The sequence below is a fragment of the Zootermopsis nevadensis genome, unplaced genomic scaffold (genome assembly GCF_977971745.1).
Source record: "Zootermopsis nevadensis isolate Lab colony 2312 unplaced genomic scaffold, Znev_1.0 Znev_ptg000024l, whole genome shotgun sequence".
Lineage (NCBI taxonomy): Eukaryota > Metazoa > Arthropoda > Insecta > Blattodea > Termopsidae > Zootermopsis > Zootermopsis nevadensis.
In genome coordinates this window covers 444142-469609 of record NW_028259156.1, presented here as the reverse complement: position 1 = coordinate 469609, position 25468 = coordinate 444142, and the positions used below count along the sequence as shown (strand labels likewise).

Sequence of the window (25468 nt, the reverse complement as noted above, 5' to 3'; positions counted from 1 at the left end):
ATATTCTCTAAAATTTATTTAGTTTAATATTTAAATCTTGATGCACGTTCTGTTACGTCATTATATATCGCTATCCATTTCTGTCTTTTGGTTCATAAGTAATGCAACAGTAAAATGCACGCTCTGTATATCGAATATCTATCGATTTTTATCGATTTTTTTTACAGAAATTCGTTGTTCTGTTTGCAGCTCCTCCTTCCCTGTAAATTTCCAATGAACATTAAATGGATTTTTCTTCGCAAACGAATTCACAGCCTCAGGGAACGACTAAAACCTAGGCATAGATGCGAAGATAATATTAAAATGTGCGTGTTAAAGAAATGAGATTGCTTGTGTCTGTGGAATGGATCCTTCAACTCAAGATGGGGACTAATGGGATGCTGTTGTGATCTTGGTAACAAATCCGTGGATTCCATGGGGGGACTGGCTGAGCTTCTCATGGGGGCCTCTGTTTCATCGAGTCAGCCTCCTTAGGTTTTTGGGGCTAATAGAAAAGGGCGTGCCCTGTGATGTTTCAGGGCCGGAAGGCCAGGAACAACTTCCAGGCGTAGACCACACACAGCCCCTGGTGCAGCCGTACCCGCCACCTGCCGGAGGGCCGTCGCAGCGCCCTGCGTCTGAGGGCCACGTCGCCACGGAGCTCGTTCCATCCAAATCAACGTAAGTTCCCTTTGTCCACGTGACAGCTGAACTGCCTTGTGTGAATTTCTAGAAGACAACTGAAAGTTTTTTTCCCGCCAAGAAGTAACTCAATGAGTTTCCCCTAACAATTAATTTCTTAGTAAACTTTCCTGTGAATTTGTGATTGCTTCTGAGTGCTCTAGGAATCTCGGCTGGCTTTCTGTGTCCCTTGCATTATACTGACTTATTCTTATTTTTCCCGGTCAATGTCTCAGATGTAACATAAAACTTAGTTTCGGTTCGAAAATTCCTTTCCGTCCTGCCTTTCTTTGAACTGGAGAATTTGCATCGCTGTTGCTGAACCCGGGACCTCCCGAATACGAAGCAGGGGTGCTTACCGCTCGAAGTACCACGACGTTTGGTCTTTTCGGAAATGGTTGCTTTCGTACTCGTGAGAACCTGAAATCTCACAAATAAAATCTCGTGTTGTTTCTGAACGCAATGCGTCATTAAACGGTCCCGTATAAAAAGTGCGTCGTGTATGCGATCGATGATCAGTCACGCGTGGATTTTTACGTTATTCGGAAAAAAATTTATTATAGAGAGATTCGTATTGCTCGCGTGTGCCTTTTTTAATCAGAAGACGTAAAGCTAGAAATGTTTCCTTTCACAATGGCTCTCGGATCAGGTCGCACATTCACGTGGATAGTACAGTTTATTTTAACGTCGTCTTACCGAAACGTCCTTAGTCTTCTGTTAAAATACGTGTAATGAGTCCAACTTTATGACGAATAATTATTGTAGATTTAAGAATTTTTAATCTGTCTCTAACTCAAAAATTCAACGTAGGGATATCATTTTAATTTTTAGTTGTACTGTTCTTATCAGATTTTTCCAGCTACTTGTTTAATTCGTGATATTGGCCTATAATGTTAAAAAAACAATCTATCGATATGTATCGTTTTTAACCTAACCCTCAGTAAAGTGATTTTAACTATGCGCACTATCTGATTCAGCGTTCAGTAACTGCGAATGTCGACCACGTCGTCCGTTTCTGTGTTTCATAACAGAACCGAACACGTCAATGGTGTTCTGTGTTTTGAAGGAGGAAGGAATCGAAACATTAAACTTTCGAACCCGCTTAGTTAGCCTTCTCGTTGGTTTCAAGGTTCGAGATGGAGTACGTCATTACTGCGCAGGCATCCAGAGGCCTGCGTGCATACGTGCGATATGCACTGGCGCCGATTTTTCTGTAAATTCATTTTTTTATGATAAATTGTGCGTATTGCCAAAGCAGTCTTCGGGTTTTCTCCTCCAGTTCGGAACGACTTCGGACAAAGCAACATACGATGTGAACTCTCGGTGGTTCTGGTGGTCGGTAATGGACGCTCAGCGTTGCGCCATTTTAAGTCATTCGATCAAAGAATGCACGTGTTCTCAGAACGGGCATTTTGTGAGTGCGAGTCTGGGTTGTAGCGCCGCGTAGTCTGGTAAAAGCTGTCTCCATCATCAGGGCAAGAGTGTCGCAACATGGACCTCTGAAACGTCGGTAAGTCTCTACCGGACTACAACCCAGAAGACCGCCATCTTCGGACTCACCGCCGAGGAAACATCAGATGCTACATTTTGTGATTTTGTATGTCAGTGGTCTTAGGTCCCGTTTGCTCCAAATTGCAGATAAAAAATGATCTTTCGAAGGCAGTTTTTGTTACAAAAAGATTGCATAGAACCTGAAATGGCTTGCTTTTACTTAATCAGTCTTCGTGTGTCGGATGAGGTGGGACTTCACATACGTCGTTATGTCCAAAAGACAGGAACACGCTCACTCGTTCGTCTTCCTGTGCCCTCCGCTTTGTGATGTGTTTTTGTTCCCGATGCGTCCTCATAGAATAGGCTGTTTCACTTACCGCTGGGCAGAAACACGGAAATCCGTCATTACCACAATTTGTTTTGTTGTTGTTGTTGTTGTTGTTGTTGTTGTTGTGGTGAAGCTGCTTCTTCACATTGAGTGTGTTAGTGTGTGTGTAGCCTTACGTCGCTGCTCCACGCCCTAAGGCCATCTTCCATTGTGGTTTTTCAGCCGTTTCGAAATGTTCTTTGCGTGTGGCTGGTTGTATCTGAGGTACAGTATTCACTTATCATGGTCCGGACCTCTTTCACCTCACCTCACCTCACCTCAGGCTGCACCCCCCCACCCCCTCACTCGCCGGGTGGCTTCTGTTCGAACGGTGGTAAGGGTCTTCGCCTGCCACACGCGAGGACCCCGCTGTGCTCTGGGCGAGAGTTTGGGTCACTCCAGAACAAAAAAATATTATCAAAAGAAGTGCTTTTATGCCCACAAAAAAGTAAATTTCGTAACGCGTGTGCCACGTTTCTGTGAAGCCTCGCTTAACGCAAACAATTCGTTTTTGCAAAACGTAATTCCGGTGGAATGAAGCTTAAAAATGGATGTTACGTTTCTAAGCGGATACTTTTTATAACTTTCGTCGTTGTTTCAAATTGAAACAACTTTGTAGATAATTTCCTGTTGGTTGATCAGTTACCGAATTTAACTTTGAAGATTACGAAAGTAGCAGTGACTCCTTTGTCCATAGGAAACATTAAAGAAATTGTTTGAGTGCGATAAAGAGACCTTTTTTTTATTAAAAATAACACAGACTCTGTGGTTTGCCAGGAGCTTCATTAGTGGAGTCCGAAATAAGTCAGAGTGAGGTCTGTATGCGAAAACGCCAAGTCATAAGACGTTTTCTTATGTTGCAGAAAGGAAATGGTAGACATTGTGACGTTGCGATGATAAATTTTGTTTTTAATACGGAAAAATGTCATTTCTCGGCTTAATATTTATTTTCAAATCATGTACACTGGCGAGTTTTGAATAGACCATTATCGAAACAGGTTATATTGATGTCAGTTTAAATCCATGAGCGTTGCGCGTCGGCACTGAAGATGAGAAACTTCCTCGAACATCAGAAGATTCTTCGTGATCCTGTGGGCATTTTAGAAACTGAGGAACAAAACGTGCTTATGAGAACGTAAATATGATGATTACATTTGTAGAAAATAGTTCCATGTCGAACTTGGTATATTCTGAAACGCGATTTTTGGCGTTGTTTTTCGTTAAAAGACCAGATCATCCGCCATAACGCCCCTGTGCGTGTAATCTCCGTGGTAGCCGTAATTTTAATTCCTTCCGTGAGAATTCGTACTTGTTAATTTGTCCTTTCGTTCTGTGTGTTTATCAGGAAATGAATGCTCGTTGATACTTTGCCCCCCTGTAAGTCCTCCGGTGTACCACAACGACGCTGTCGAAATTTTGTTTTAACACGTGATGTTTAAGGGTTGTACAAGCACGTAGCCCCCCCCCCCCCCCCGTGTTCAACGCATTTTTACTCGGTGTTTAGCCTCAAAGTAAGACGCGACCTTCAAAGACGCAGTGGGTGAACCTAAAAATAGATCATTAGACTCTTACACGTGAAGGTGAATAATTTGAGAACGAGCGCAGTTTGGAGGAAATTATTAGGGTTTTAACTTATCCACGTGCGTTGCTGAGTCTGGAACACGTCATCGTAATTTTAATAAAATATGTTTTAAGTTTTAAACTTCCGAAAAAGTTCTGTGCATCTGCTGTTCTCTGTCATATACAGGCGGAGTCAAAAGTATGTTCACAAACTTCGCGTGCGTGTTCCAGGATCAAAAATACATTCTTTCTTGTTTAATGAACATTTCGGCTAACCAAATGAACGCAGAAAGTTAAGGAGTCCGCTGCTGCTACTAACATTAGCCACCCGGGGCCCACAGCACCTGCATCTTGGAACACGAGGTGCATGCCACAGACGTTCTGCCTCTGGACTGCGTTAAGTGTTGAAACGAGGCACGAACATACTTTCCCGTTCTTATCCTCGCGAGTGTGAATGCCGCTCGTTTCTGATTCGAAAATGGCGCTTGAGGCTGGCATGATGGTGATGGTCTTCGGATTGTAACCCCGCGTAGATCCTAAGGTCTCGGGGGTACACCGTGGCCTTCAAGAGTAAATACTGAGACATGTTTACCTTCGTGCAGGTCTGCGGAATTTAAATTATGGAGAATTTAAAAAATATTTTGTTGCTGTTAGAAAGTGGCATGTGTATGGTCACGTGCTTGTCTCTTGCGACAGCGTCATTGATCGGTGCCTGGAGATTTCTGATGTCAGGAACTTTTTTTCGAAGAAACTGTGTGTGCTGTTAAATATCTGTAACCGTTTCAAAATTTCCATATAAAGTCTGGCTATGTAAGTAGTTACGTGAACTGGGAGGGTTGCATAAGCTAGTCACTGGACGTGGTCGCTTGAAGTATGCAACCTGGACATCGCGATGGACGTGGGCGTATCCTTGTGTGGTACTAATTTCTATAGGAAGTAAAATATCCTGATGTTGTCACCTAGAATGCAGGTACCAACACGTGATTCAGGTCGAATCAGTTCAGTTGCTTACACAATTTGACGGCCCTGAAACCGGATAGTCAACTCGCAGGGCGACTTGTAGTTTTGTTTTCGCAGTGAATGTTGTAGACAGCGCAACCGTGAAGGGACTTTTTCCCTTATGTGCCGGCCCGACTTGACGGGAGCAGCGTCTGGCTCTTCCGTCTCGATCTGCTGTAAAGAAAATCGTATTTTGAGCATCAACAACTTTTCACCCCAAAGTTTTACTTTGCAGTTATAAAACGTTCAGTCCAGAGGCAGGGATCGTTTTGGGTGGAATTCTTATTATTTTCTTCCATGAATTTGGAAGATAATCTCTGGAATGGTAGAACGTCACGCGGCATGTGGCTTGTTTACGGGATCTGACTTAGCACGTTGAAATGTCGCATGAGGTAGCATCACAAACAAAGAAACTCGTGCTCACTTGGAGATTCTCGTGAGACGGCTACCTCGGCGGTAGGAGGCTTGTGTGAAGACCCTCGTCGCCTGAGACCACTCTTGCATGCAGTCCTTCTGCTTGTGGCATCGAGACCTTTACTTCTTGCTAGATCCAAGTGTTTGCCTTGCCTTGTGTTGACACGTCTCTGTACTCTTTATGCTCAAGCATGTGCCAGCGATGTTTATTTATTATCGAAGTTGTAAAATCAACAGGTACAACCCATTTTATCAGTTTGTGGAGTTACAAGTACCACTCACTGGCAAATGAAATAGATATTTGGTCAGGGAAGTTTGTATTGCAAAAGAGAGCGCTTTTGAAACTTAAACTTGAAGAATGAAATTCTGAGGTTAGGCCTGGCATTGCGTTTAGTAGTAGGCCTATTTTAATAAGGCTCATGTGTCAGGTCCTGAGATTAATGCCAATGAAAACAAAAGCTGTTTCTGTTTATTTTTCTTTTCGTATATTCGCGGGTTTTCGTTCTTAAAAATCCCCTTTTTACGTGTCTTCCAAGCAAGTGAGGACACCAGTCCTTAAATCTCCTGTGAACTTTTTATCGTAACAATTCAAGTCAGGATTACTCGCCGAGTATCTCTGTGAGATATAAACATCATTAATGCGAACTTTTCTGATGCCACGCGCCAGTTTACGTCTTGAACGTCTCACTCGGACCTTGCGTGTACAGTCAAAGCCAAAGCGTAGTGGAACAAATGGGCCGCAAGTCGCTCTCTGCAGCAGTGAAGGGGATTTTGGAAATCGGACGGACGCTGCTGTACCACAGATTCAAAATACGTCCGACTTAAAAACATGAAATGTCCGAGAAATAATGATCGGTGGAATTTTCTAGGCACGAGCCGGTGCTAACATTTCTGACACCAAATGACGACAAGAAACGAACTAAAAGGTCGATAGACCTAAGAGGAAAATGGAATGGACTCGCGGTCTTACGTCTTGTGGTTGATAATAATGAAAATCGGGGAGGTCGAGATATCGCCATGTTGGATTAAGGAAAAGAAGTCCATTAATTTATTTTTGAGAATTTTTGTAGTCCGATTTGTTTCCAGAAATTCAAAACTAATGGCGCGTCGTAAAATAAAGTCACTGACCGAATATAGGACGGACAGAGTTCGAATCCCCACCTGTGACGGACACCAAATTGTGTGTCACGATCAACAGGCAGAGGCGCCCTCATGAAACGTCGATTTCTAGAATTTGAGGAACAGTCACACAAAACGACCAAGAAACGTCGCCTAAAACTGATAAACAAGCGACACGTGCCTCCGAAACGCCGCCGATAACCTGCAAGACCATTAAAATTACAAGCACCAGCGAAACGTCAGAAATTGTAACTGGAAACAAACCAACAGTTTCATTTGCGAAACACACACTTACGAGCAAATTTTAATATTAGTGGCCAATATAATATATTGTATTTAATTCTTTTCCGGTTTGATTCGAAAACTTTAATTTAAGTTTACTTATTATTTTAAATCTTAATTTCGGTTAGGAAATGTGGTTATTGCATATTTATTTTCAGTTTAACGAAAGTGGAAATTCTTTTAATTGGTATTCGATATTATTTTCTGACGTCGATTAACATAGCAGCGGTCAAGTTTATCAGGCGTCAGAAACTTATTATGGCCTGACCTACAGTTTTACACAAAATACATAGTTTCAATAAAACATATTTTATTTCGTAACTATTTGTAATACTGTCTTCTCAGACCAAAAATGATACATAGAAAATATAAAATTCTGCTTCGTGTAAAATATATTTTGCGATTTAAATATTATTTCATGGAAACTGACAATTGTATATATTTGTTTTACTTTTAATAACACAACTTTGTGGTGCTCTAGTCCTAGAAAAGAGTTAAATCAGTTGCATTTGAGAATTTCGTTGTCGCGTCGTAGTGAGACTAAGTCCCTGTCTTGATTTAAGTAGCCGCTAGAATTTATATTCGCACATCACAAGAGGCCACTAAAAAAACTCTCTACAGATAAAATATTCGCACGGGTCCACAGCTCTTATTAAGTGATAACAGGAAAGAATTAACCTTCTCGTTTGTTATTAGAACATGCATTTACTTTCCAAAATATCAGATCTTGGGAGTGAAATTTAAATTCTGAAGTTTCCCCCGCAGACTTGCCACATCATAGTGGCTCTTTATACGAAGGTTAATGAAATATTATTTGGTCTTGAGTGGGTTGCATAACTCACCTCCACAGCAGGGGTGTCAATGTTCCCAACATTTCGCTCATCGGTCCCGTTGTGATCGTAGTTTTCGAAAGGCCAACCCTGATCACTCGTCTTTGAGGCTGGGATTTCAGAACAGGAGACAAGAACCCATTTTAATACCGGATATTTGAGTGTATTTCCGCTAGTACTCGAAGCTTTCGTGAGCTCCGACGTGTCTGGGGCCCAAAGCCTCGTTACCATTTCAAGTGCTGCCAACGGCGATGTTGTAATTGAATTCAGTTGCTTATCTCTCCGGATAGTTTCATGCCTGAGAAATGGGGGCCCTGCAGCGTAACGTGTGGACAGGGCTTCCGCAAACGGGAAGTCCAGTGCAAGATCTTCCTTGACTTCGCGAGGACTATGGCCCGCCTTCCTGATGGCCACTGTCAGGGTCCTAAGCCTTCGGAGGTGGAGCGCTGTGTCCTGGAGCCCTGCTCAGCCCACAGGTACGCCCTAACCCAAGAAACACTTTCTGTTCCTTTTTATAAAAGTCGAGAATGTCAGCAAAATTGTTGTGGCGCCAGTGGGAATCGAACCCCGATCGCTCAGAGCCAGGAACTCAGCTCGACTCATCGAGCGAACACACGTACGGCGTTCCGAATTTTAAAATCGATATTGTTTCTTGTAGCCGACATAAGTTTTTTTGCTGGTAAGATGCATATAAATTTTAAATGAATTGTACAAATTAAGAGTAGAAGAAATTCGATTAATTGTTGCTTCCAAGCGTTTCAGAGGTTCTGTTCCAATTTTTGATCTAAAAATGCAAATATTAGGATGTAAAAACTGTAACATTACCTGTTATTCTGTGTGAGTGCGAACTCTCGCATTAAAGAGGAACGTCAATCGACTGCGTTCGAGAGCGAGATATCGAGGAAAGTAATCGAACTTAAAAAGCAGAACGCAGCAGAAGGCGTGAGAAAGAAGCTTATTGAGAAAATCTGTAATTTGACGTCGTCAGATTGTATTAGGATGATAACAACAGAGAGGGGGTGAGGAACCTGCGGCAGGTATCACATAGGAAACGCACGCAGAATCCTGAAAGATAATCGTTGAAACTATTTGGAGCAATTGCCTGCGCTATACACAACTTGCAAGCACGCAGACAGAAACAACCTATACTATGTTAAATTCGTGCTGCAGCTCGTGTCGGCTTACGTGGTCTGCGGACAAAGTTCCTGCGTATCCTTTCGACGTTTTCTTCAGACACACATGGACACCCTAAACCTCTGTTGTGCAAAACACTTCCGGACCCAATGAGCTGTTTGTACGAGGCACGTATCGATGGTCCTGGTGCTGCCATCTTGTGGTACTTTTCCTCAAAATGTCTTTGGACCTGTGTATTACAGTGCAGTGGAAGAGAGCGTGTGCTACCATCTACCGGGAACTCGGCGAAACGCGTCTAGCTTAGAAATTGAGTCTACGTATTTTCATAAAGATTTTATTCAGCAGTAAATTTTAAAGATGACTTATATGCACCCTGTATTTAAATGAATTTAAAAAAAACTGTATGTGAGGATGCGGACTGGTTACATATGTCTGAAGCTCCTGCAGTATCCTGAAAAATCGGCAATTAACTTTCTGGTATTACAAAAGTCGGGCAATTTATTGAGTGGCCGAGCAACTGTCAGCATTTCAAGAGCATCTTCTGGCCACTGGTCCCCAGTAGTCGAAATGTTTTATTTCAAGATATTATCCTTGACTTTCCCTTAAGGGACTGAGAGATACCACTGACTAGGCCGATATTTGAACCCGCGACTTCATCGTTACAGGCAATGATACCTCAAAATATAAAAGGTCTATGTTAAATTAATTTGGTTTCTCTTGAATAATCTGCAACACATTCAGGTTGGAGGCAGAGGGCGGCTTCTACGGGGACTCCGGAACTTACCGACATGACCCGATCAGGGTCGCAGCACCTGCAGGGAAGACTTACACGTGGAAACAGCAAGGGTTCACCCACTGCAGTGCGTCCTGTCTCGGAGGTGAGTCATGTTTCCGGCATCAGGAGAGTTTCCGTCCGCTCGTAACTTGTCATGCACTTCAGACACGCCCTTGTATTACTCGCGTGGCCCTTGAACTGAGGTGACGGGTCTCTTGATTTTTATTTTTCTTCCGGCAGTGTGAACAATTCAAACCCTGGAAGAGGAATGTCGAGTGCCACCTACACAGTTCTTGTAAATTGACATAAGGACTCTCTCAAAAGCCACCACTCAGTTCTGTTTATTTGGAAATTTGATTCAGTTGCGACACAGCGTAACGCTGGATGACTGAGTACTAGAAATGCAGTCCTTGGCTGTTTATGGTTTTGGTACAGAATGAACTCAAATGAACTTTTGACACACTCAAAGTTACACAGAAAACACACTAACAGCAGTCGGTCGAAAAGCTCTCTATCTTGTTTCAAATGACCCGAGTGATTGTTGTCGCGCGCTTCCGCTAGATGTCACTAGTTTTTAAAATGGCTGCCCCGCGATATAGGACTAGGCGTGTTCTCCGGTTGGCGAAGACGGAGCCTATAGTGCAGTTGTGCAACTAGCCCTTCCTACTCATTTTCAAATTAGACCACCCAGCCGAATATCCATTTTCGCCGGCATCTTTGTCAAAGTTGATGCAGCGAATCCCAACTGCCTGTTACTTCCATCGCTTGGGACTTTTTGCACAAAGTTAGGGTCGATTTGGATTATCGTACCGACATCTGCCGTGTGACTCGCGGAGGATATATCAAGTCTCTGTGCAGTGTTTACATAACTTTCGTCGTTTTTTCTATCGACTGGTGTAGGTGTGAAGTTATAAGCACGCAGCATTTGTTGTCTGTCATTTTGAGAGTGTCAAGTTCTTTTGTGCACATGCTGTATGTTTGTTAAACACGTCGAAACACTCAGCGTTTCCTAAGATGCATCCACACCACATCTTATTGTCTTTGAGGTACCCACCCTCGACCTTTCTTGCTATGCCCCCTTGGGGCCTCCTACACCCAGTGATAAAGTACCATTTTATATGAAATTCCATTGGAATGAAGCATGTACCAAATTTCATCAAAATCCGTCGAGCAGTTCTTGTGTCTTCCAATGTTCTGTCACTAATCTCAAAATAAATCACTACCATGTCAATTACTGATTTACGTAATTATAAAGTAAGATTTGACAGTAACCTCCAATGCCATGAAGTTAATGCCAAATTTCATCCAAATATGCCCAGTGGTTCTCGAGTGGGATCATAGGGTCAGAAAGAAAATCTGCCAATAAGGTGTTCGTTCACACTTGGGCATAAAGTACTTCTAACAACAAAAAATGCACATAATTACCAAATTTACCCATGAGAATCTGAAATCTTACCAAGGGTATTATTAGCAGAAAGAGAACACCTGAAATCGTTCTGCGTGTACATTAAATACTTACTTGTTGCCCAAGAGAAAAGTTTAAAACAGATATCCACTTTCACTTCTGTTTAAATAGTTGCTTCTAAATGTTTCCCTACAATATTCAGATGCAACGGCTGATGCTTACAAAGATACACACACGTTGCTCTGTGTGATTCATTTTCTCAGCGTTCAGTGTTATTTATCATATTTGGTTTAACTACTGAGCGCACTTCTGCCGAAAACTGAACAAATATTTGTGGAACAGTGATAACCCCGTGAAGAATTCTTTGTATCCTCAAAAATGGTTTGGGTGCTGTTTCGTCTGTTCCAATTTTTGGCTCGGTCTTCACGGATCTCATATTTAATGTTCCGTTCTGCCCGAAACTCCTCCAGGTCTTCAAAGCCTCGGACGTGGGAGAAACAATTTCCGTTTATTCCTAAATGAACATTTACATGAAAGATCACCTCTCATCAATCCTGAACAACTTTAGAATTTCACGTTCTAAGCCTCCATGTTTACCAGACTTGAAACCCTACAATTATTATGGAAAATCCTGTAGGAAAATTCCCACATACAATTCAAAAATTTAATTGTGGACAGCATCACTGACAAAACACTGTTTTCGCTGTGGAAAATTTACTTCATCGGCAAATGGTGTCAGATGTGCGGGGATCACACGCTGAATATGTTTTACTCAAAATAGGGACTGCCAAATTCTACATGTTTTATGATGCTAAATTCATTCATGTCGGTGCAGTTCATCAATGAATACAGGCATTCAAAAGTGCCATTTATTTTCTTGGTGACAGCAAAAATTCTCTGATTTTTTTCTGTGTTGGTACTGGAATCTTTGCCATTCAATGCTGTGATATTTCATCATTAGCCCATTGTACTTTTATGAAGTTTCGAATTTCCGTCAAAGTCCCAGTCTAGGTTTAAGCGAAATGTTTATCATTTATGTGTGTTAAGATAATCTAAACTGTACAATTGAATATTCTGGAATTAATTCTTCTTAGTGGAATATAAATGATGCATTGTTATAGCTTTTAAATCACTTTATTATTGAATGTAATTACTTGCTTTTTGGATAATTTCAGCTGATAAATTTTGTAGATATCTAGAGTAAAGTACATCTCTCAGGTTACTCATGTTGACGTCCTATTTCTGTGCTAACAGCGGCACAACGGCATATTTGGAAACATTTGATGCGTCGCTTTACAGGAGTTCAGGAATCGCTCATCCTGTGCGTGCGAGACGGCGACCAGAAGCCTGTGTCACCTTACCTGTGCCCCCAGGACGCGCGTCCCGAGGCTCTCATCCGGACGTGCAACGATCATCCCTGCCCACCGCGATGGAACTACTCGGACTTCCAGCCCTGCACCAAGTCTTGCGGCGTGGGCTTCCAGACCCGCGAGGTGAACTGCATCCACGAGGTTACGAGGGGCGGCTCCAACACTGTCATCGTGCCCAACAACATGTGCCCGCAGCCACCGCCCATCGATCGCCAGTACTGCAACGTGCTGGACTGCCCTATCCACTGGCACACATCCGAGTGGACAAAGGTGCGTGACGTGAACAAGGAGTGGTGTCCAACCATCTGTTCAAATGCGCTTTATGGAAACACTTGGTGGATTTAGATTAAATTTGATGCTTGTTTCCTTCATAAGATTTGTTTGGTTGACTTCGTTTTGGGTACAAGATAACTCTGTACTTGAATACGGCTGAAATAAGACTTGATCAAACGTACCATAAAACATAAATTCTCATTTCTGTTGCTTCTTTTCTCCTTTGTTACTGTCGACAAGTCTCCATATCATTCTAAAGAAGTTTTTAGACAATAGTTCGATGATAATAAGGGGATTACTAAGCTGCAGCGAGGCTGAACTCTTTTTGCGACTGGCAATCGGTCGGCAAACCCGGCTTTATTGGTCCTTATGACCAGATTTTAAGTCACGGGTTGACTATCGCATTACACCGTGTGGCATCCTGTCTGAAGACATGGCGAGTCTTATCGTTTCTTATGTGCCTTTTGTCTTTGTCAGTTCTGTACGTTCATACAATTTAGTAAGCGACGTTTGAGGAATCGGTTTCAGATATGGGAACCGGATGGACGGCGTAGAACCTTGGCTGGAAGACGGGGGGAAGATGGTGAGGATCGGGTGTGGGTGCTGGGGTCAGTGGAAGATCATATTAATTTTAACACTTCAGTTCCTTAAGACAATTATGATCATAAATGAGTGTTTTGTGTCGCTAATATTTACATAATCAATAATTCTTACCTGTTCCATTAATTAAATTTAAGTGGTGCTAATATGAGAGTTGTGACTTCATGTACGTTGTTTGCACAGTGCTCCAAGAGCTGTGGTGGAGGCATAAAGACGCGTTTGGTAGAGTGTAAGCAGGTGATGGCTCAGAACCACGTGGTGTTGCGCTCGATGTCCAAGTGCCCGCCCAGCAAGCCAGCGGACAAGAAGCCCTGCAACACCCGCTCCTGCGTCCTGGAGTCAGACCGGCCACACATAGCCACCTCGAACCACTCGTACGTACAACAGAACCCCTCAAAGAAGAAGGTGACGCTCAAGATTGGCGGACAGGCTACTGTCTTCTGGGGCACGCAGATCAAGATCAAGTGTCCTGTGAAACGGTTCAACAGGTAATGCAACAGAAAAACTTAATCCTGTTTATGTGAGCTGATAATGTTTTATCTGTGTTTGACTTTAATCAGGAAATCAGTAGGAGGGGATAAATTTCCAGCTGTGGAGACTGTTAATGTGCATAAGTAGATTGTAATTTAAGTCTTATGATGTTACTGTATAAGGACTTAATAATTTCAGTGTATTTCCAGTTCATTGATGGATTTTGTGTACGCTTCAACTTCAGTTAACTGCAAAATAAATGCCACTGTGTTTGTATTGATTAATGAGGAGAACAGTGATTTAAGTGCCGTTTGCATGTCAGGTCTTTGCAGTCTTGGTGTTTTTGTACTTGCAGGACTAAAATTCAGTGGGCAAAAGATCACAATTTCATAAGTAATTCAAAGAAATACAAGATTTCGAAGAAAGGCGCTCTCCGTATTCAAGACGTAACGCAGAGGGATGGAGGAACTTACACTTGCCTTGGTAAGAACGTGACTTGCGTGTCATCATTCTGAATTTGTTATTGAATATTTTACAAAGTTTTATTCCTCCAGTTACTGCATTGCAGGTAATTGCTTTTTAATGCAGTTTGTGAGGATACTTGGGACTGAACATCGTCTTTAAAGAAAATTGCGTAATATTCTACCCAGAGACTTTGGAGGTTTAATGAATCTTGGCTAATGAAGATTAAAATATACAAAACAATAATTTTGCCCGTTGTTTTGTATGGGTGCGAAAGATGGTCTCCCACTCAGAGAGAGGAACACAGGTTGCAGGTGTCTGAGAATTGGGTGTTGAGGAGGATATTTGGGCCTAAGAGGGAAGACGATGAGACATGGAGAAAACTGCATAATGACGAGCTTAAAAATCTGTACTCCTCCCCCAATATTGTCAGGGTGATAAAGTCGAGAAGAATGAGATGGGCGGGACATGTAGCGTGCATGGATGGGACAAGAGGTGTGCACCGGGAAGCCTGAGGGGAAGAGACCACTGGGGAGACCTAGACGTAGATGGGAGGATAATCTCAGGCGGGATCTATGGGAGATAGGAGTTGAAGGAGACTGGATTTTGTTGGCCCAGGACAAGGCTTTAGTTAATTAGGTAATGAACCTTCAGGTTCCGTAAGCCATCTAGTCAGTTTGTCAGTTAGTTAGTTAGTTAGTTCATGCAGAGATAGATTGAAGAATGGACAAAGAAAGGTGTTAGTTTTGATGTGAAGATTTGTGAATTGATGCCTGAAGGCAAAGTAGTTATGAAGTATTTGGACCTGAGATGGATGAAATAAGGATATTGCAAGGATGAACATATATAACTGAGATGAGGTAGACAAGAAATGCATACATAAATTTTGTGAGAAAGATGTGTGAAAATGGGCCATTTAGTAGGCCAAGAAAGTAATACTAAAATCAGTATTATATTTTGAAGATGGGAATTTGGAAGGAAATTCTTCATAGTCATGGCTGATGGTGGATGTTGGTATTTGCAGTGTTGAATATACAGGGTCTGCTGTCAGATATGTAGACCACAATTCTTACTTACTTTACAGTCAAGAAGCAGAAGGCTGTATATAATTGAAGTTTTGTAAAGCTGTAACATTATAAACCTTGTATCAGTGTGAGCTGTAAATTCTGCCAACCTTTTGAATGTAATGTTGTTACGATATTATATATCGTTGCTTTATGTGGCATCGTGCTGTCATGATATGTCCTATGAAACCTCCCACAGTATTTTATCTACGAAGAACACTGTAAAAATGTATCATATATGAATAATATTTCAATATCATGTTATTGGCTGTCATTAGAACATTTTTCCACAGCTGGACAGTCATCTGCTGACCTAGTGATGACAGTAAAACCTCGACCCGGAGAGTTTCCTAGCTCGGAGGAGATCGATAGGCAGAACATGAACCACATGTTGGATAGGACAAGCCTTGAAGATCCAAACATGGAGAGCAATGGTAACTATTGTTGTTTGTTCACAGGAACTCTGGGCACCCTCTCAAAATTTAATATCACTAACCATGGCAAGTAGTGGGACAGCTTTACTTATGTATCTATTGACATTTTATAAACCTTTACATGTACTAGTTATGCCATGTCTTCAGCTCAGTCACCGTCCTAGAGTGTTCATGCTAACCGCATTTTCACCGTACACAGGAGCATTCAGAGAAGGATAATTTTACTGTTGAAGGACCAAACCATGATGGTCGTCACCCCTTTCCACCAGGAGTTGATGATCTGAGCCACGAGCTGCGACCAGAAAGCAACCCCTTGTCTTCATTACCCAAGAAACCATCAGGCAGGGTGTACGCCTCACTCCCCACTACACCAGCACTGGAGGTAATTAAGACCTGGTTGGACTTCTGGTCACTGCCAGGCATGCTGTTAGCGAAAGACCAGGTACAGGTACTAAGGATCACCCCGTCATGCAAAATACACCAACAAACTCGTCAGTCCATGATGCACAGCGAATGGCTGTCAGCGTCTAAATTTTACTGTTTGCAGGTTCTGGTGAGAGACGGCCACAATTTATTGGCGGCATTCTGCTTCTCAGCATCACAAATTGTTTGAAAGTTTACAAAAACTTTTGAGCACAATCATTCACCCATTCGCATCCATAAAGTGTACCCGTACACTTTCGTAACCCCAGGCCGCGGTCCCGACAAGTCTGCTTACACCCATGAAAAGATATGAAAGTTTTTTATGCGTCTGTTCTCGATAGACGGCACAAGAAGAGCTGCTGGTGCGTGGCTCGCTGTACTAGATGACTTTTGTATCTCATGGAATTATTCGTAACCAATTTGTTCATATTTTAATATTATGCAGATAATGCAACGGTCCTTGCCGCATACAGAGAAAAGCAGAAGTAGGATCCTCTTTCTTTGCACTTGATGGCTCAGTAGGATTTTAATACCAATTGTATTACCACGTGCAATTTATTATAAATAATCCTTAGTGACTGTTGCCTTAGATGTTATTGTGTGGACGAGCCATGTTCTCTTATAAGATTTTATGCAAAATAAGGTGTTTTCTGTCATTTCCATGTATTTATTCATAATATTCCTGTCAACTTAATGCAACTTGTGAGTTTCTTTCAGTGCCTATTTTGGTAAGTTGCCGTCCGTTTTGTAATCCTATTTCTACGTTAGCTTATCTTGGTTTCAAAATTTCCAGATTGCAGTTCTGTTAAAGTAAGCAAGGCTTTCTTGTGGACAGAACCATTCTGTAAATACATTGTATGTCATATATTAGTGAAAACAAAAGTATATGTGAATTGGATGATTATTTCATTCAGAAATTTGGTGAGTACGTTTATCTGATGGGGGCAAAGGATTTTTCCTCTAGCCTCTGCATCCAGGTGTGCTCTGGGGCCCACCCAACCTCCTATGCAATGGGTACTGGGGGTAAAGCGTGGTCGGGGCGTGCCGCTAACCACTCGCCCCCACCTAGTGCCGAGGTTAAGAATGAGTAGGAGCTATAACTCCTCTCCCCGTAAGTGCCTAAATGGCGTATTGTGGGATAGCTTTACTTTACTTTTACAGTCAAGATATCTTATACATTTTAAAGATCTTTATAATATCATGTAATGATTGGCCATTTCACTTTATTTTAGCCGTTGTACATATCTTAATTCTGAAGGTTTGTGACGATGGGTCGTCGTTGAAGCAAGCTACTTTCTGGACATATCCGTCGTCCCAGATTTAATAAAATGTGACGTATATATATATGCCCTGCTGCTGTCTGGAGATAGGGACTAGCTATATCGATTGGGTCCAACAGAGTAGGTTTTACCTGACGACGGAGATAGACTCCGATCTGAGAAACGTGATTTATTAAATCTGGGACAATGGATAATATCCAGAATGTAGTTTGTTGTACATATGTTTATGTTTCAGCAGCTCTTGTTAAATTAAGCGCAGTACAGTGTGTCTCTCCTCTGCCCTTCGTAAGTTGTTGTTCTGGGTTGCATTGCTTCTGGGCATATTTCTCTTGTAGTGATTGCCATTTAGTGTGGTGTGGATTCCTGTTACCGAAGCACGAACTATTTCTTAATATTTGTATGCTTTTGGTTACAGAAAATGAGGGATAATTCTAAGTATCAGTAAGTTGAAATATTTGAGCCTTAAAGATGACTGTCTTCTGGGATGTTGTGCCCTGTAGTATGGTGAAAAAGATGAATCCCTCTGATGATGGGAGTCACTTTCTATCAGACTGGATGGCGCAACATAACATACCAAAAGACAATTATTTTCATAGTCAGTGCTGTGAGAACCTAGAAACTTGCTCTATTCCTGCGAGGCTTGTCTAATATGTTACACCCACAAATTAGTATCGGAACGACAGGAAAGTGCTCAGTGGCAGAGGTCATAAAACCTTTCCTATTGTATAGATATAGCCACAAATCTTGTGTCCTTAATGTCATATTTATGTAATATAAATTTATAATTGAACATTTCAGTACCAGTCAAGCTCATTGGTTAGCGTGCTGGAGTGACGTACAGACAGTCATAAGATTAAATTGCAGCCAAGTCAGAATAATTTTATTGCTTGCAGTTGTAAATATGCTGTATATGTTAGATAGTGATCTTCTGGGGTGTAGTCTTGTGGTTGTATACCAACATTTTTGTAAATGTGCTGCCTCAGCCTTCAGGGTTGAATTGAGAATGGTTAAGAACTTGATGGGTTATGTAGAGTTCAGTCAGGGGTCAGGCAAGGAAGGATGGTCACTCAGGTAGATGGTAGGTGAGATGGACTTGAATCTCTTCGTACAAGATCAAGAAACAGGAAGTGTCGGAGACAAAGGCTGGACCAAGTGAAAGAGAAAAGGCAGGTGTAAGTAGGAGACTTCCATAACTGCTTCAGGAGAATCCGTGCTTTGTACGTATGTTGCGATTCAATCTCTGTCACTTCCCTGGGTGGCCTTTGGCGGCGTAAACTTCACGTAAACAGACGGTTAATTCAAAAGTTGAAATGTAGGACACAAGCAGACATCATGGGAATCTCGATAGCGAACTTTCTTTCTAGAAAGGATAAGTGAACTAGCAGTTTATTGAGATAACACACATATTTGTTTCGTATAGCTGATATATTTCTAAAAACGAAGTATTTAGCTTATGGAGGTAAATGTAAAATTTCTTTATGTTTGAAGTGGGAAACAGTTTTAAGTGTTTAAGAAGTAAGTTTTGTGTATAAAATTGCATCTCATTCAAAGAGTGAGTATTCTATGTTATGTCTGATTTCAAAATAATGTGACATGAAACAAATTTTCAGGAAAGGCATATACAGTATTATTTGTCATGATCTTACTGCCAAGTCTTTACAAACATAAAAATCATAAATATAAGAATACCAGAATGACTTTCAAAGAATTGTAGATAATCTTAAATTGAATTCTCATCCTAGATTCCTATCAGGTATTGAATTTTGTACTTTATTATATAATACTCTTTTCTGAACTTGTGTCAGTATTTTGTGGTTTTGTGGCACGCCTATGAAAATGGCCTTATTTTCCAGACTGCGGTGCAGTTTGCTGCAAATGCAAGTAATGTCCTTCATCGCTCATGTGTTTTGTACACACACAGGCTGAGGTATCCAACCCTTCTAACAAGCCTGACGCTGCCTCAGATGTGGCAACGGGTGGATACCAGTTTGAGGGTCCCGTGTCCTTTACGCCCCCCCGCTTGTCAGATTCTTTTGGAGAACCCCCCTCCAGATCGGGGGGCTCACGTCCCATGCCCCACTTCCAGAAGCTTCTAGCTAACCTGCAGGTGAGCGACCCCCTCCCCTACAGTGCCACAACCCCCATGTCACTTCACACTGTGTTCTGTATTGTCTGTAAAGCTTGCTGAATGTTAGAAGAGCTTGAAATTGAGCAGCCGGTAGTCTCCTTATTGCTACTGTAAGTATTTATGTTGAAGTCAGCTGCATAATCATGTTTATGACAGATCCTAGATCATGGCTTCAGTTGAAGATTGCTGTCTTCTGGGTTGTTGCGCCATGCAGTCCGGTAGACGTTTACCGACGTTTCAGAAGTCTGTGCTGCCGCCATCAGGGCTCAACAACCCAGAAGACGGCAATCTTCAGACTCACCGCCTTGTAACCCTCAATCCTACATACATAGAAGGGTTTACAAGACTTTTAACCTAGTAGAGAGATTGTATGTGTTCTGCGTTGATTTATCAGTTGATGCTTTTCCTTAGAATTGTAATGGACTTCCCTAATTACTTCCTTGCTTTTAAGATGGCTTAATCATTAATGGTTTTATGAATTAAAAGAAATATTAAATTTCTCTACTTTTGGGCTGTCACTAAAGATATATAATTTACTTTCCTTTATTTTTCCCCCATAATGCGTTGTTCTGTAAAGAATATTAGTTCTCCTCAGTGGATTAAGAATGAAATGCAAAGCGTGTAATTACATGAAAAATTATATCGCACGTTTTCTAAATAAATCTTACATGAATTTACATTACATTACTTCTGTTTGTTTTACTACAACACAGTTACTTGAAGGAAGGAACCCTTCTAATGCTTATTTTGAGCACTCTGTATGCACTTAACATTTCAAACAAATTGATCTTGAATCGTATGAAATATATGTTGTTACAATTTTTCATTTCTCTTAATAAATTAGAAAAATTAAGATGTTTTTTGCTTCTGTTATCTACAAACACAAAGATTAAAATATATATAAATTTGTTAATTATTTTAAATTTCATGTGTAAATTTGTCACGTACTGTGATGGCGGTGTTTTAAACAAAGTGGGGAGAAGTAGTTTGGCTCTAGGAACGCTATAGGAATTATTCCATATCAGATCAAACAACACTAAATTAACTTGTAATCACACCATCACCAATTTTTATGATTTTTATTTTACAAGTAGTAACATTTTATCCAGAGTTTGTTTTTTATTGTGACTGAGCTCTTACATATTAATTAATGAAATAAGCAGTTTTTATCTTTCATGAATATTTAAATACCTCCATCACTTGAAATGTCAGAAATACAAAATTGGTGTCCAACAATAGTAGAGTGGTCTTTTGCTCCATTGCCAAGAAATTAAAATTTTAACTTGTGCGCCAGCGTCTTTTTGAGTCTTGGGAACACTGGCAGCCAGGCATAACAAACCATTAAGAATATAAAATGGTGTAATGCTTATGATTGAGCGAACAGGAAAAATGCATGACTTCAGCAACACCGCAGTGTTTTCGCATCCTCTGCGCTGCAACGTCTTAAATCGAAATCAGTTTCTACGCGTGTGACAATAGTTCACATGGTTTAGCCCTGTTTTGTCATATCTTCAAGCTGTAATTCTTTTGTTTTAATTACATTGTTTATGTCTCATTTGATTTGTTTACACAAGCTGGCTGTTTCTGTCATCAGGTTAAACAATATAACCTAGAAAGATGGGTCCATTGAAAAGATGAAGACTTAAGAAAGCTTTTTGCAGTTGACCCAACTTTCACATTGTGTGTCTTTACATTAGTAAATTAATAGGCAAAGTTAAATGTCAAAGAATATGCATTAGTTTAATGATAAATCTTCATCAGAAACCTGAGATAACTCTTTACTATTTACATTTTGTCAATAATAATAATATTAAATTTTTCCCCTTCTCACATCTTTTGTGTCATTGGAATAATTATCGTCCAAGCGACGTGCATTGCCCTCATTCAGACTTGTTTCCTGTGTGTAATGGTTTTCCCGTTTCTTCTCTTTGTTGTCTTCTTTCTAACTCGTGCTTACTGCATAATTGCTTTTTGTTCAGTTTCTAAACAGTTGAAATTGACTTACAGTTATCACAGAGACAGTAGTTATTGAAATGTGAAGGCAGTGAAGCCCCCATCAAAGTATTTTTTCTTTAACTCTCAGTCCTACGTATTCTTTCATATTTTCCCAGTTATGTTGGTATTTCAGCTTTATTGCTCCTATTCCTGTATAATTGTCCGTCTACTTAACATCCGATCTTAATGGGTCTGTCTCCTATTTGCATAACTTTTTGTATATTTTCTTTCCTTTATTTCGTAGACCTACATGTTCAACTCTAATAATGCTGTATTTGCACATCGTCAAATTGGCTCTGTAGCTCAGTCGGTATCAATTTGGATTGTTCGCTGTATAAAATGAGGTGCCTTAGAACTGCACTGCTGTAGCGCTGTAGTACAAGTATCTGTATGTTTCTGCTTCCTCATGTAAGAACTGTATCTGCTATGTATCTTCCTATGTATTCACATAAACTTTGTAGTAAAAGTGTTTTTCAGGCCTTGAATGGTGGTGACCCTGTGGATGTCTAAATTTCTCAAAGAATGATGAGAAAATAAATGTACCAGAATTAATGTGAAGTAGAACAGAGTGACATAAATACCTAACGTATTCATCTTGTCTCCATCTTGCTGCCATGATTTGTGCAGTGGGGAATATGTAAGAGCATAAAATATATATTGTACCTTATTTCTCAATACTTATTTTGAATTTCTTCGTATTTGAAGCTTATATTCGTCTTAGGTTATGTTTAATATAAATTTTCTAGAATTTTAATTTCAACATTTAATTGTATTTTGTATAACAATAAAATGCATCATTTGAATATTTCAGGTTAATTTCCGTATTCGGCATTCTCCAGGTTTATAACTCCGTGCAGATTTCTCTCATATTATATTTAACAAAGGAACAAATCTGAATACCTCACATTTAGACGACATTTTTCAGCATTGTCATGAAGCAATGTTAGTTACTTATTTGGAAAAATTTTAACAGAAACAGTCATGAAGCTTCTAGTGCATAAAACTGGTATTACGGTTCATATCTACAACACTCGAGATATATGAGGATTATATTTACATTGAAAATGTTATCAGTTCGGTAGCTTTTTACTCACAATATGTTTCTGTTAAATATTAATATCTTTTAGAGTAACATATGAAATTTGCCATAGGGGTCACATTACTAAGAGGTCTGAGATGCAGCTTTTATAGACTGTAGTTAAGGTTGTGGGTTTTAAGGTGCAATTGGTAGTTTACTGTATATATGATTGATAATAAAAGAGCATTATTTACATAGTATTACAAAATGGCTGTTGACCATTAATTTTTAAAGCAAATGAAAGCTGAAGTAGATGCTTAATTGTACATTTGAGAAAGTAGTGTTAATAGCTCAGTGCCCTCTCCTCCGTAGCCATTAACTGTTTCCTGCTGCTGAACCTGTAAAAGCAAGATCCAATATAACAAAGAGCACAGAATCTTTGGCTGTTCCAGACATTTGGCAACTCCAGGGGCCACCGGATGGTCAGCGAGCCGACGGAACAGGAGCGCCTTCAAGAGCGTGATGAACGTGAGGAGACCACGGAGGACACCGTGGGCTCCACGGTCATTCTCGGGAAAGGTAGGGGTCTGCTTTACGTCTGCATCTTAATTTCCCTTTTTCCATTGATGTTTGCGTGATCTTGTCATGTAATACTCTACTTTTTTTTTTTAATTTAATTTATTTAGTGGTCTTTTATGAAGTACAGATGATACTTGGCATGAAATGAGAAAAGACAAGATAATCGTAAAATGTCAAGTCTTTGATCTGAGCAGGTGTCAGTTTTTCACATCATTTTTATTTTCTCCAGCTGTTCGGATCTGACATCTGACTGTGTTGTTACATTTTGTATGCAGGTAGTCCAGAAAATCTTAAGTTTGACTGGATGATAACAGACTGGTCAAAGTGTTCACAATCCTGTGGAGGAAGTGGGTTCCAGGTGAGTGTCTGGGCTGTTTATGAGTTATAGTACGCCCTTTAGCGTATTGTGGTCACGTTCGTCGTCTTGCTCTCAGGTCAGGGCCGCGCACTGCATGGTGCGTCTGCACAACACAACGCAGAATGTGGACAGCAGTCTGTGCGAAGATGCTGGCCTGCCAGTACCACCCACATTACAGAAGTGCGGCACAGAGGACTGCCCACACTGGGTGCCTAGTGACTGGTCACCTTGTGAAGAGTCTCGCTGTTTCACCTGGAACACAGGTAGCCTTCTTTCAATAACGCTGGTAAATATTGTCTTTTATGTCGGACACATTTCGGTCAGGCCAGTATTTAGTGTGCTTATGAAGAAGTATTGCTCATTTTTAAATTTGGACAAATTTTTTACCATATTTCCTATTTTCTTCTTCTCTTCTTAGGATAGGCTCAGGTCAGTCCCAAATTCATAGCCATTTCCTTATGTATTGTATTATTTTAGTTTGTACCAAAGAGCAAGTTTAATTTTTCTCTTTAATTGTCTGTTCTTATATATACCAAATTTATATATACAGGGCTAATCTAAATGATGTTCTCGATTTGAAAGACATGTTACTCACGTTTAATGAAATTCAGATACACAAAATTGATACCAATGGAAAGATAAACTCTCCAAGTTTTGTTTCAGTACATCACAGGTGTTTAATGTGAACCTCCTTGGTAACTCGGCACACATCCAGCCTGTAGTCGAGTTCCTCCCAGACACGTTGCAGCATATCATGATCGATTGCTGCAATGGCTGCTGTGATACGTGCTCGCAGATCAAGCAAGGTCTGTGGTAAGGGTGGCACCAAAAGACTATCTTTGACGAACACCCACAGAAAAAAATCACTGGGTGTCATGTCCGGTGAACGTGGAAATCCAGGACACAAAAGGCTCCACTGTCTTCGATGGCAGCGTTTTTCTCTCATATCGCCCCTGGCGGCAAACAGTGTTACTACACGGTCACGAAGTATACCAACATAAACTTGGAGAGTTTCTCTTTCTATCGGTACCAATTTTATGCATCTGAATTTCATTAAACGTGTTTCAAATCAGGAACATCATTTAGACTAGCCCTGTTGGTGTCTAACAGTGTACTGCATTTTCTCGTGAGTTAATAAAACAAGCTGTTTTAATTTTCTAATGATTAGGTGTAAGTCAGGAAAGTATTATTTGGTTAAAGATTGTACAGATTTAATTAACATCTTACGTAATTTATAATATGTACTGCTGCATACTTCAATAAAATTATTGTGTGCTCCTGAATATTATTTTGCCAAAATGTGTGTACACTTTCAACCATTTGTGTTTCTTTGATAAAATATTGTATGAATTTGTGTACTTTTTCTGCTCGTTTACTATCTAGCACAGGCTTGCGTGTTACTAATTATTTCTAAAGGACTTTTTTTTTTTTGTTCCGTAGTGGAAATATTCATGTTTCTAATTTCTCATCATTAATTTAAAGTGTAAAATGATGATATCTGTACAGCAATGCAGCGACGTGAAGTAGGATGTCAACTGAGTAATGGGACGGAAGTGGACACTCAGCAGTGCAGCGAGGCAGAGAAACCTCTACAACGTCAGGAGTGCTACAGTGACAAGTGTAAGGGCACGTGGAAAGTTGGTGAATGGTCTGAGGTGAGCACATTGCACTCCCAATGCACATAGGTGGACAAAGTGCTCTGAATTCTCATGAAAAAAATTTATTTCTGGCAGTAGGCGCCTCAGATACAACTTCTGTAACCCTTCATTGGTCTAATGCAAAAGCTGTGGAACAACGGGGTTCTGTTTGTCTCGGATATCCCTTGGAGACAATTCCTGCATCAAATGTTTGTTTTCTTAGCAACTCCCGTCATGGTGTCAACATGTTTCATCAACATGACATTTACCATAATGAAAATATGTACATTATATTCTCCGTATGACCAAGTTTAAGGGATTTGTACAGCATAGCTTATCC

At 40.7% G+C, this 25468-nt stretch overlaps 1 protein-coding gene across 6 annotated transcripts in view; it reads left to right on the top strand.

The window, feature by feature from the left end:
• nolo (ADAMTS-like no long nerve cord) overlaps window positions 1-25468 on the top strand; it is a 94268-nt gene that overhangs the window by 54707 nt on the left and 14093 nt on the right. For 2 of the 6 annotated variants that reach the window (XM_087355462.1, XM_087355457.1), the window contains exons 10-22: window positions 519-660; window positions 8013-8198; window positions 9598-9734; window positions 12336-12676; window positions 13463-13767; window positions 14106-14233; window positions 15570-15710; window positions 15944-16092; window positions 19335-19520; window positions 22989-23133; window positions 23409-23491; window positions 23568-23754; window positions 24998-25146. In XM_087355462.1, the coding sequence (XP_087211588.1) occupies window positions 519-660; window positions 8013-8198; window positions 9598-9734; window positions 12336-12676; window positions 13463-13767; window positions 14106-14233; window positions 15570-15710; window positions 15944-16092; window positions 19335-19520; window positions 22989-23133; window positions 23409-23491; window positions 23568-23754; window positions 24998-25146 (2279 nt within the window). The remainder of the gene's footprint in view (window positions 1-518; window positions 661-8012; window positions 8199-9597; window positions 9735-12335; window positions 12677-13462; window positions 13768-14105; window positions 14234-15569; window positions 15711-15943; window positions 16093-19334; window positions 19521-22988; window positions 23134-23408; window positions 23492-23567; window positions 23755-24997; window positions 25147-25468) is intronic. The other 4 variants (XM_087355458.1, XM_087355459.1, XM_087355461.1 and 1 more) reach the window with 4 other exon arrangements.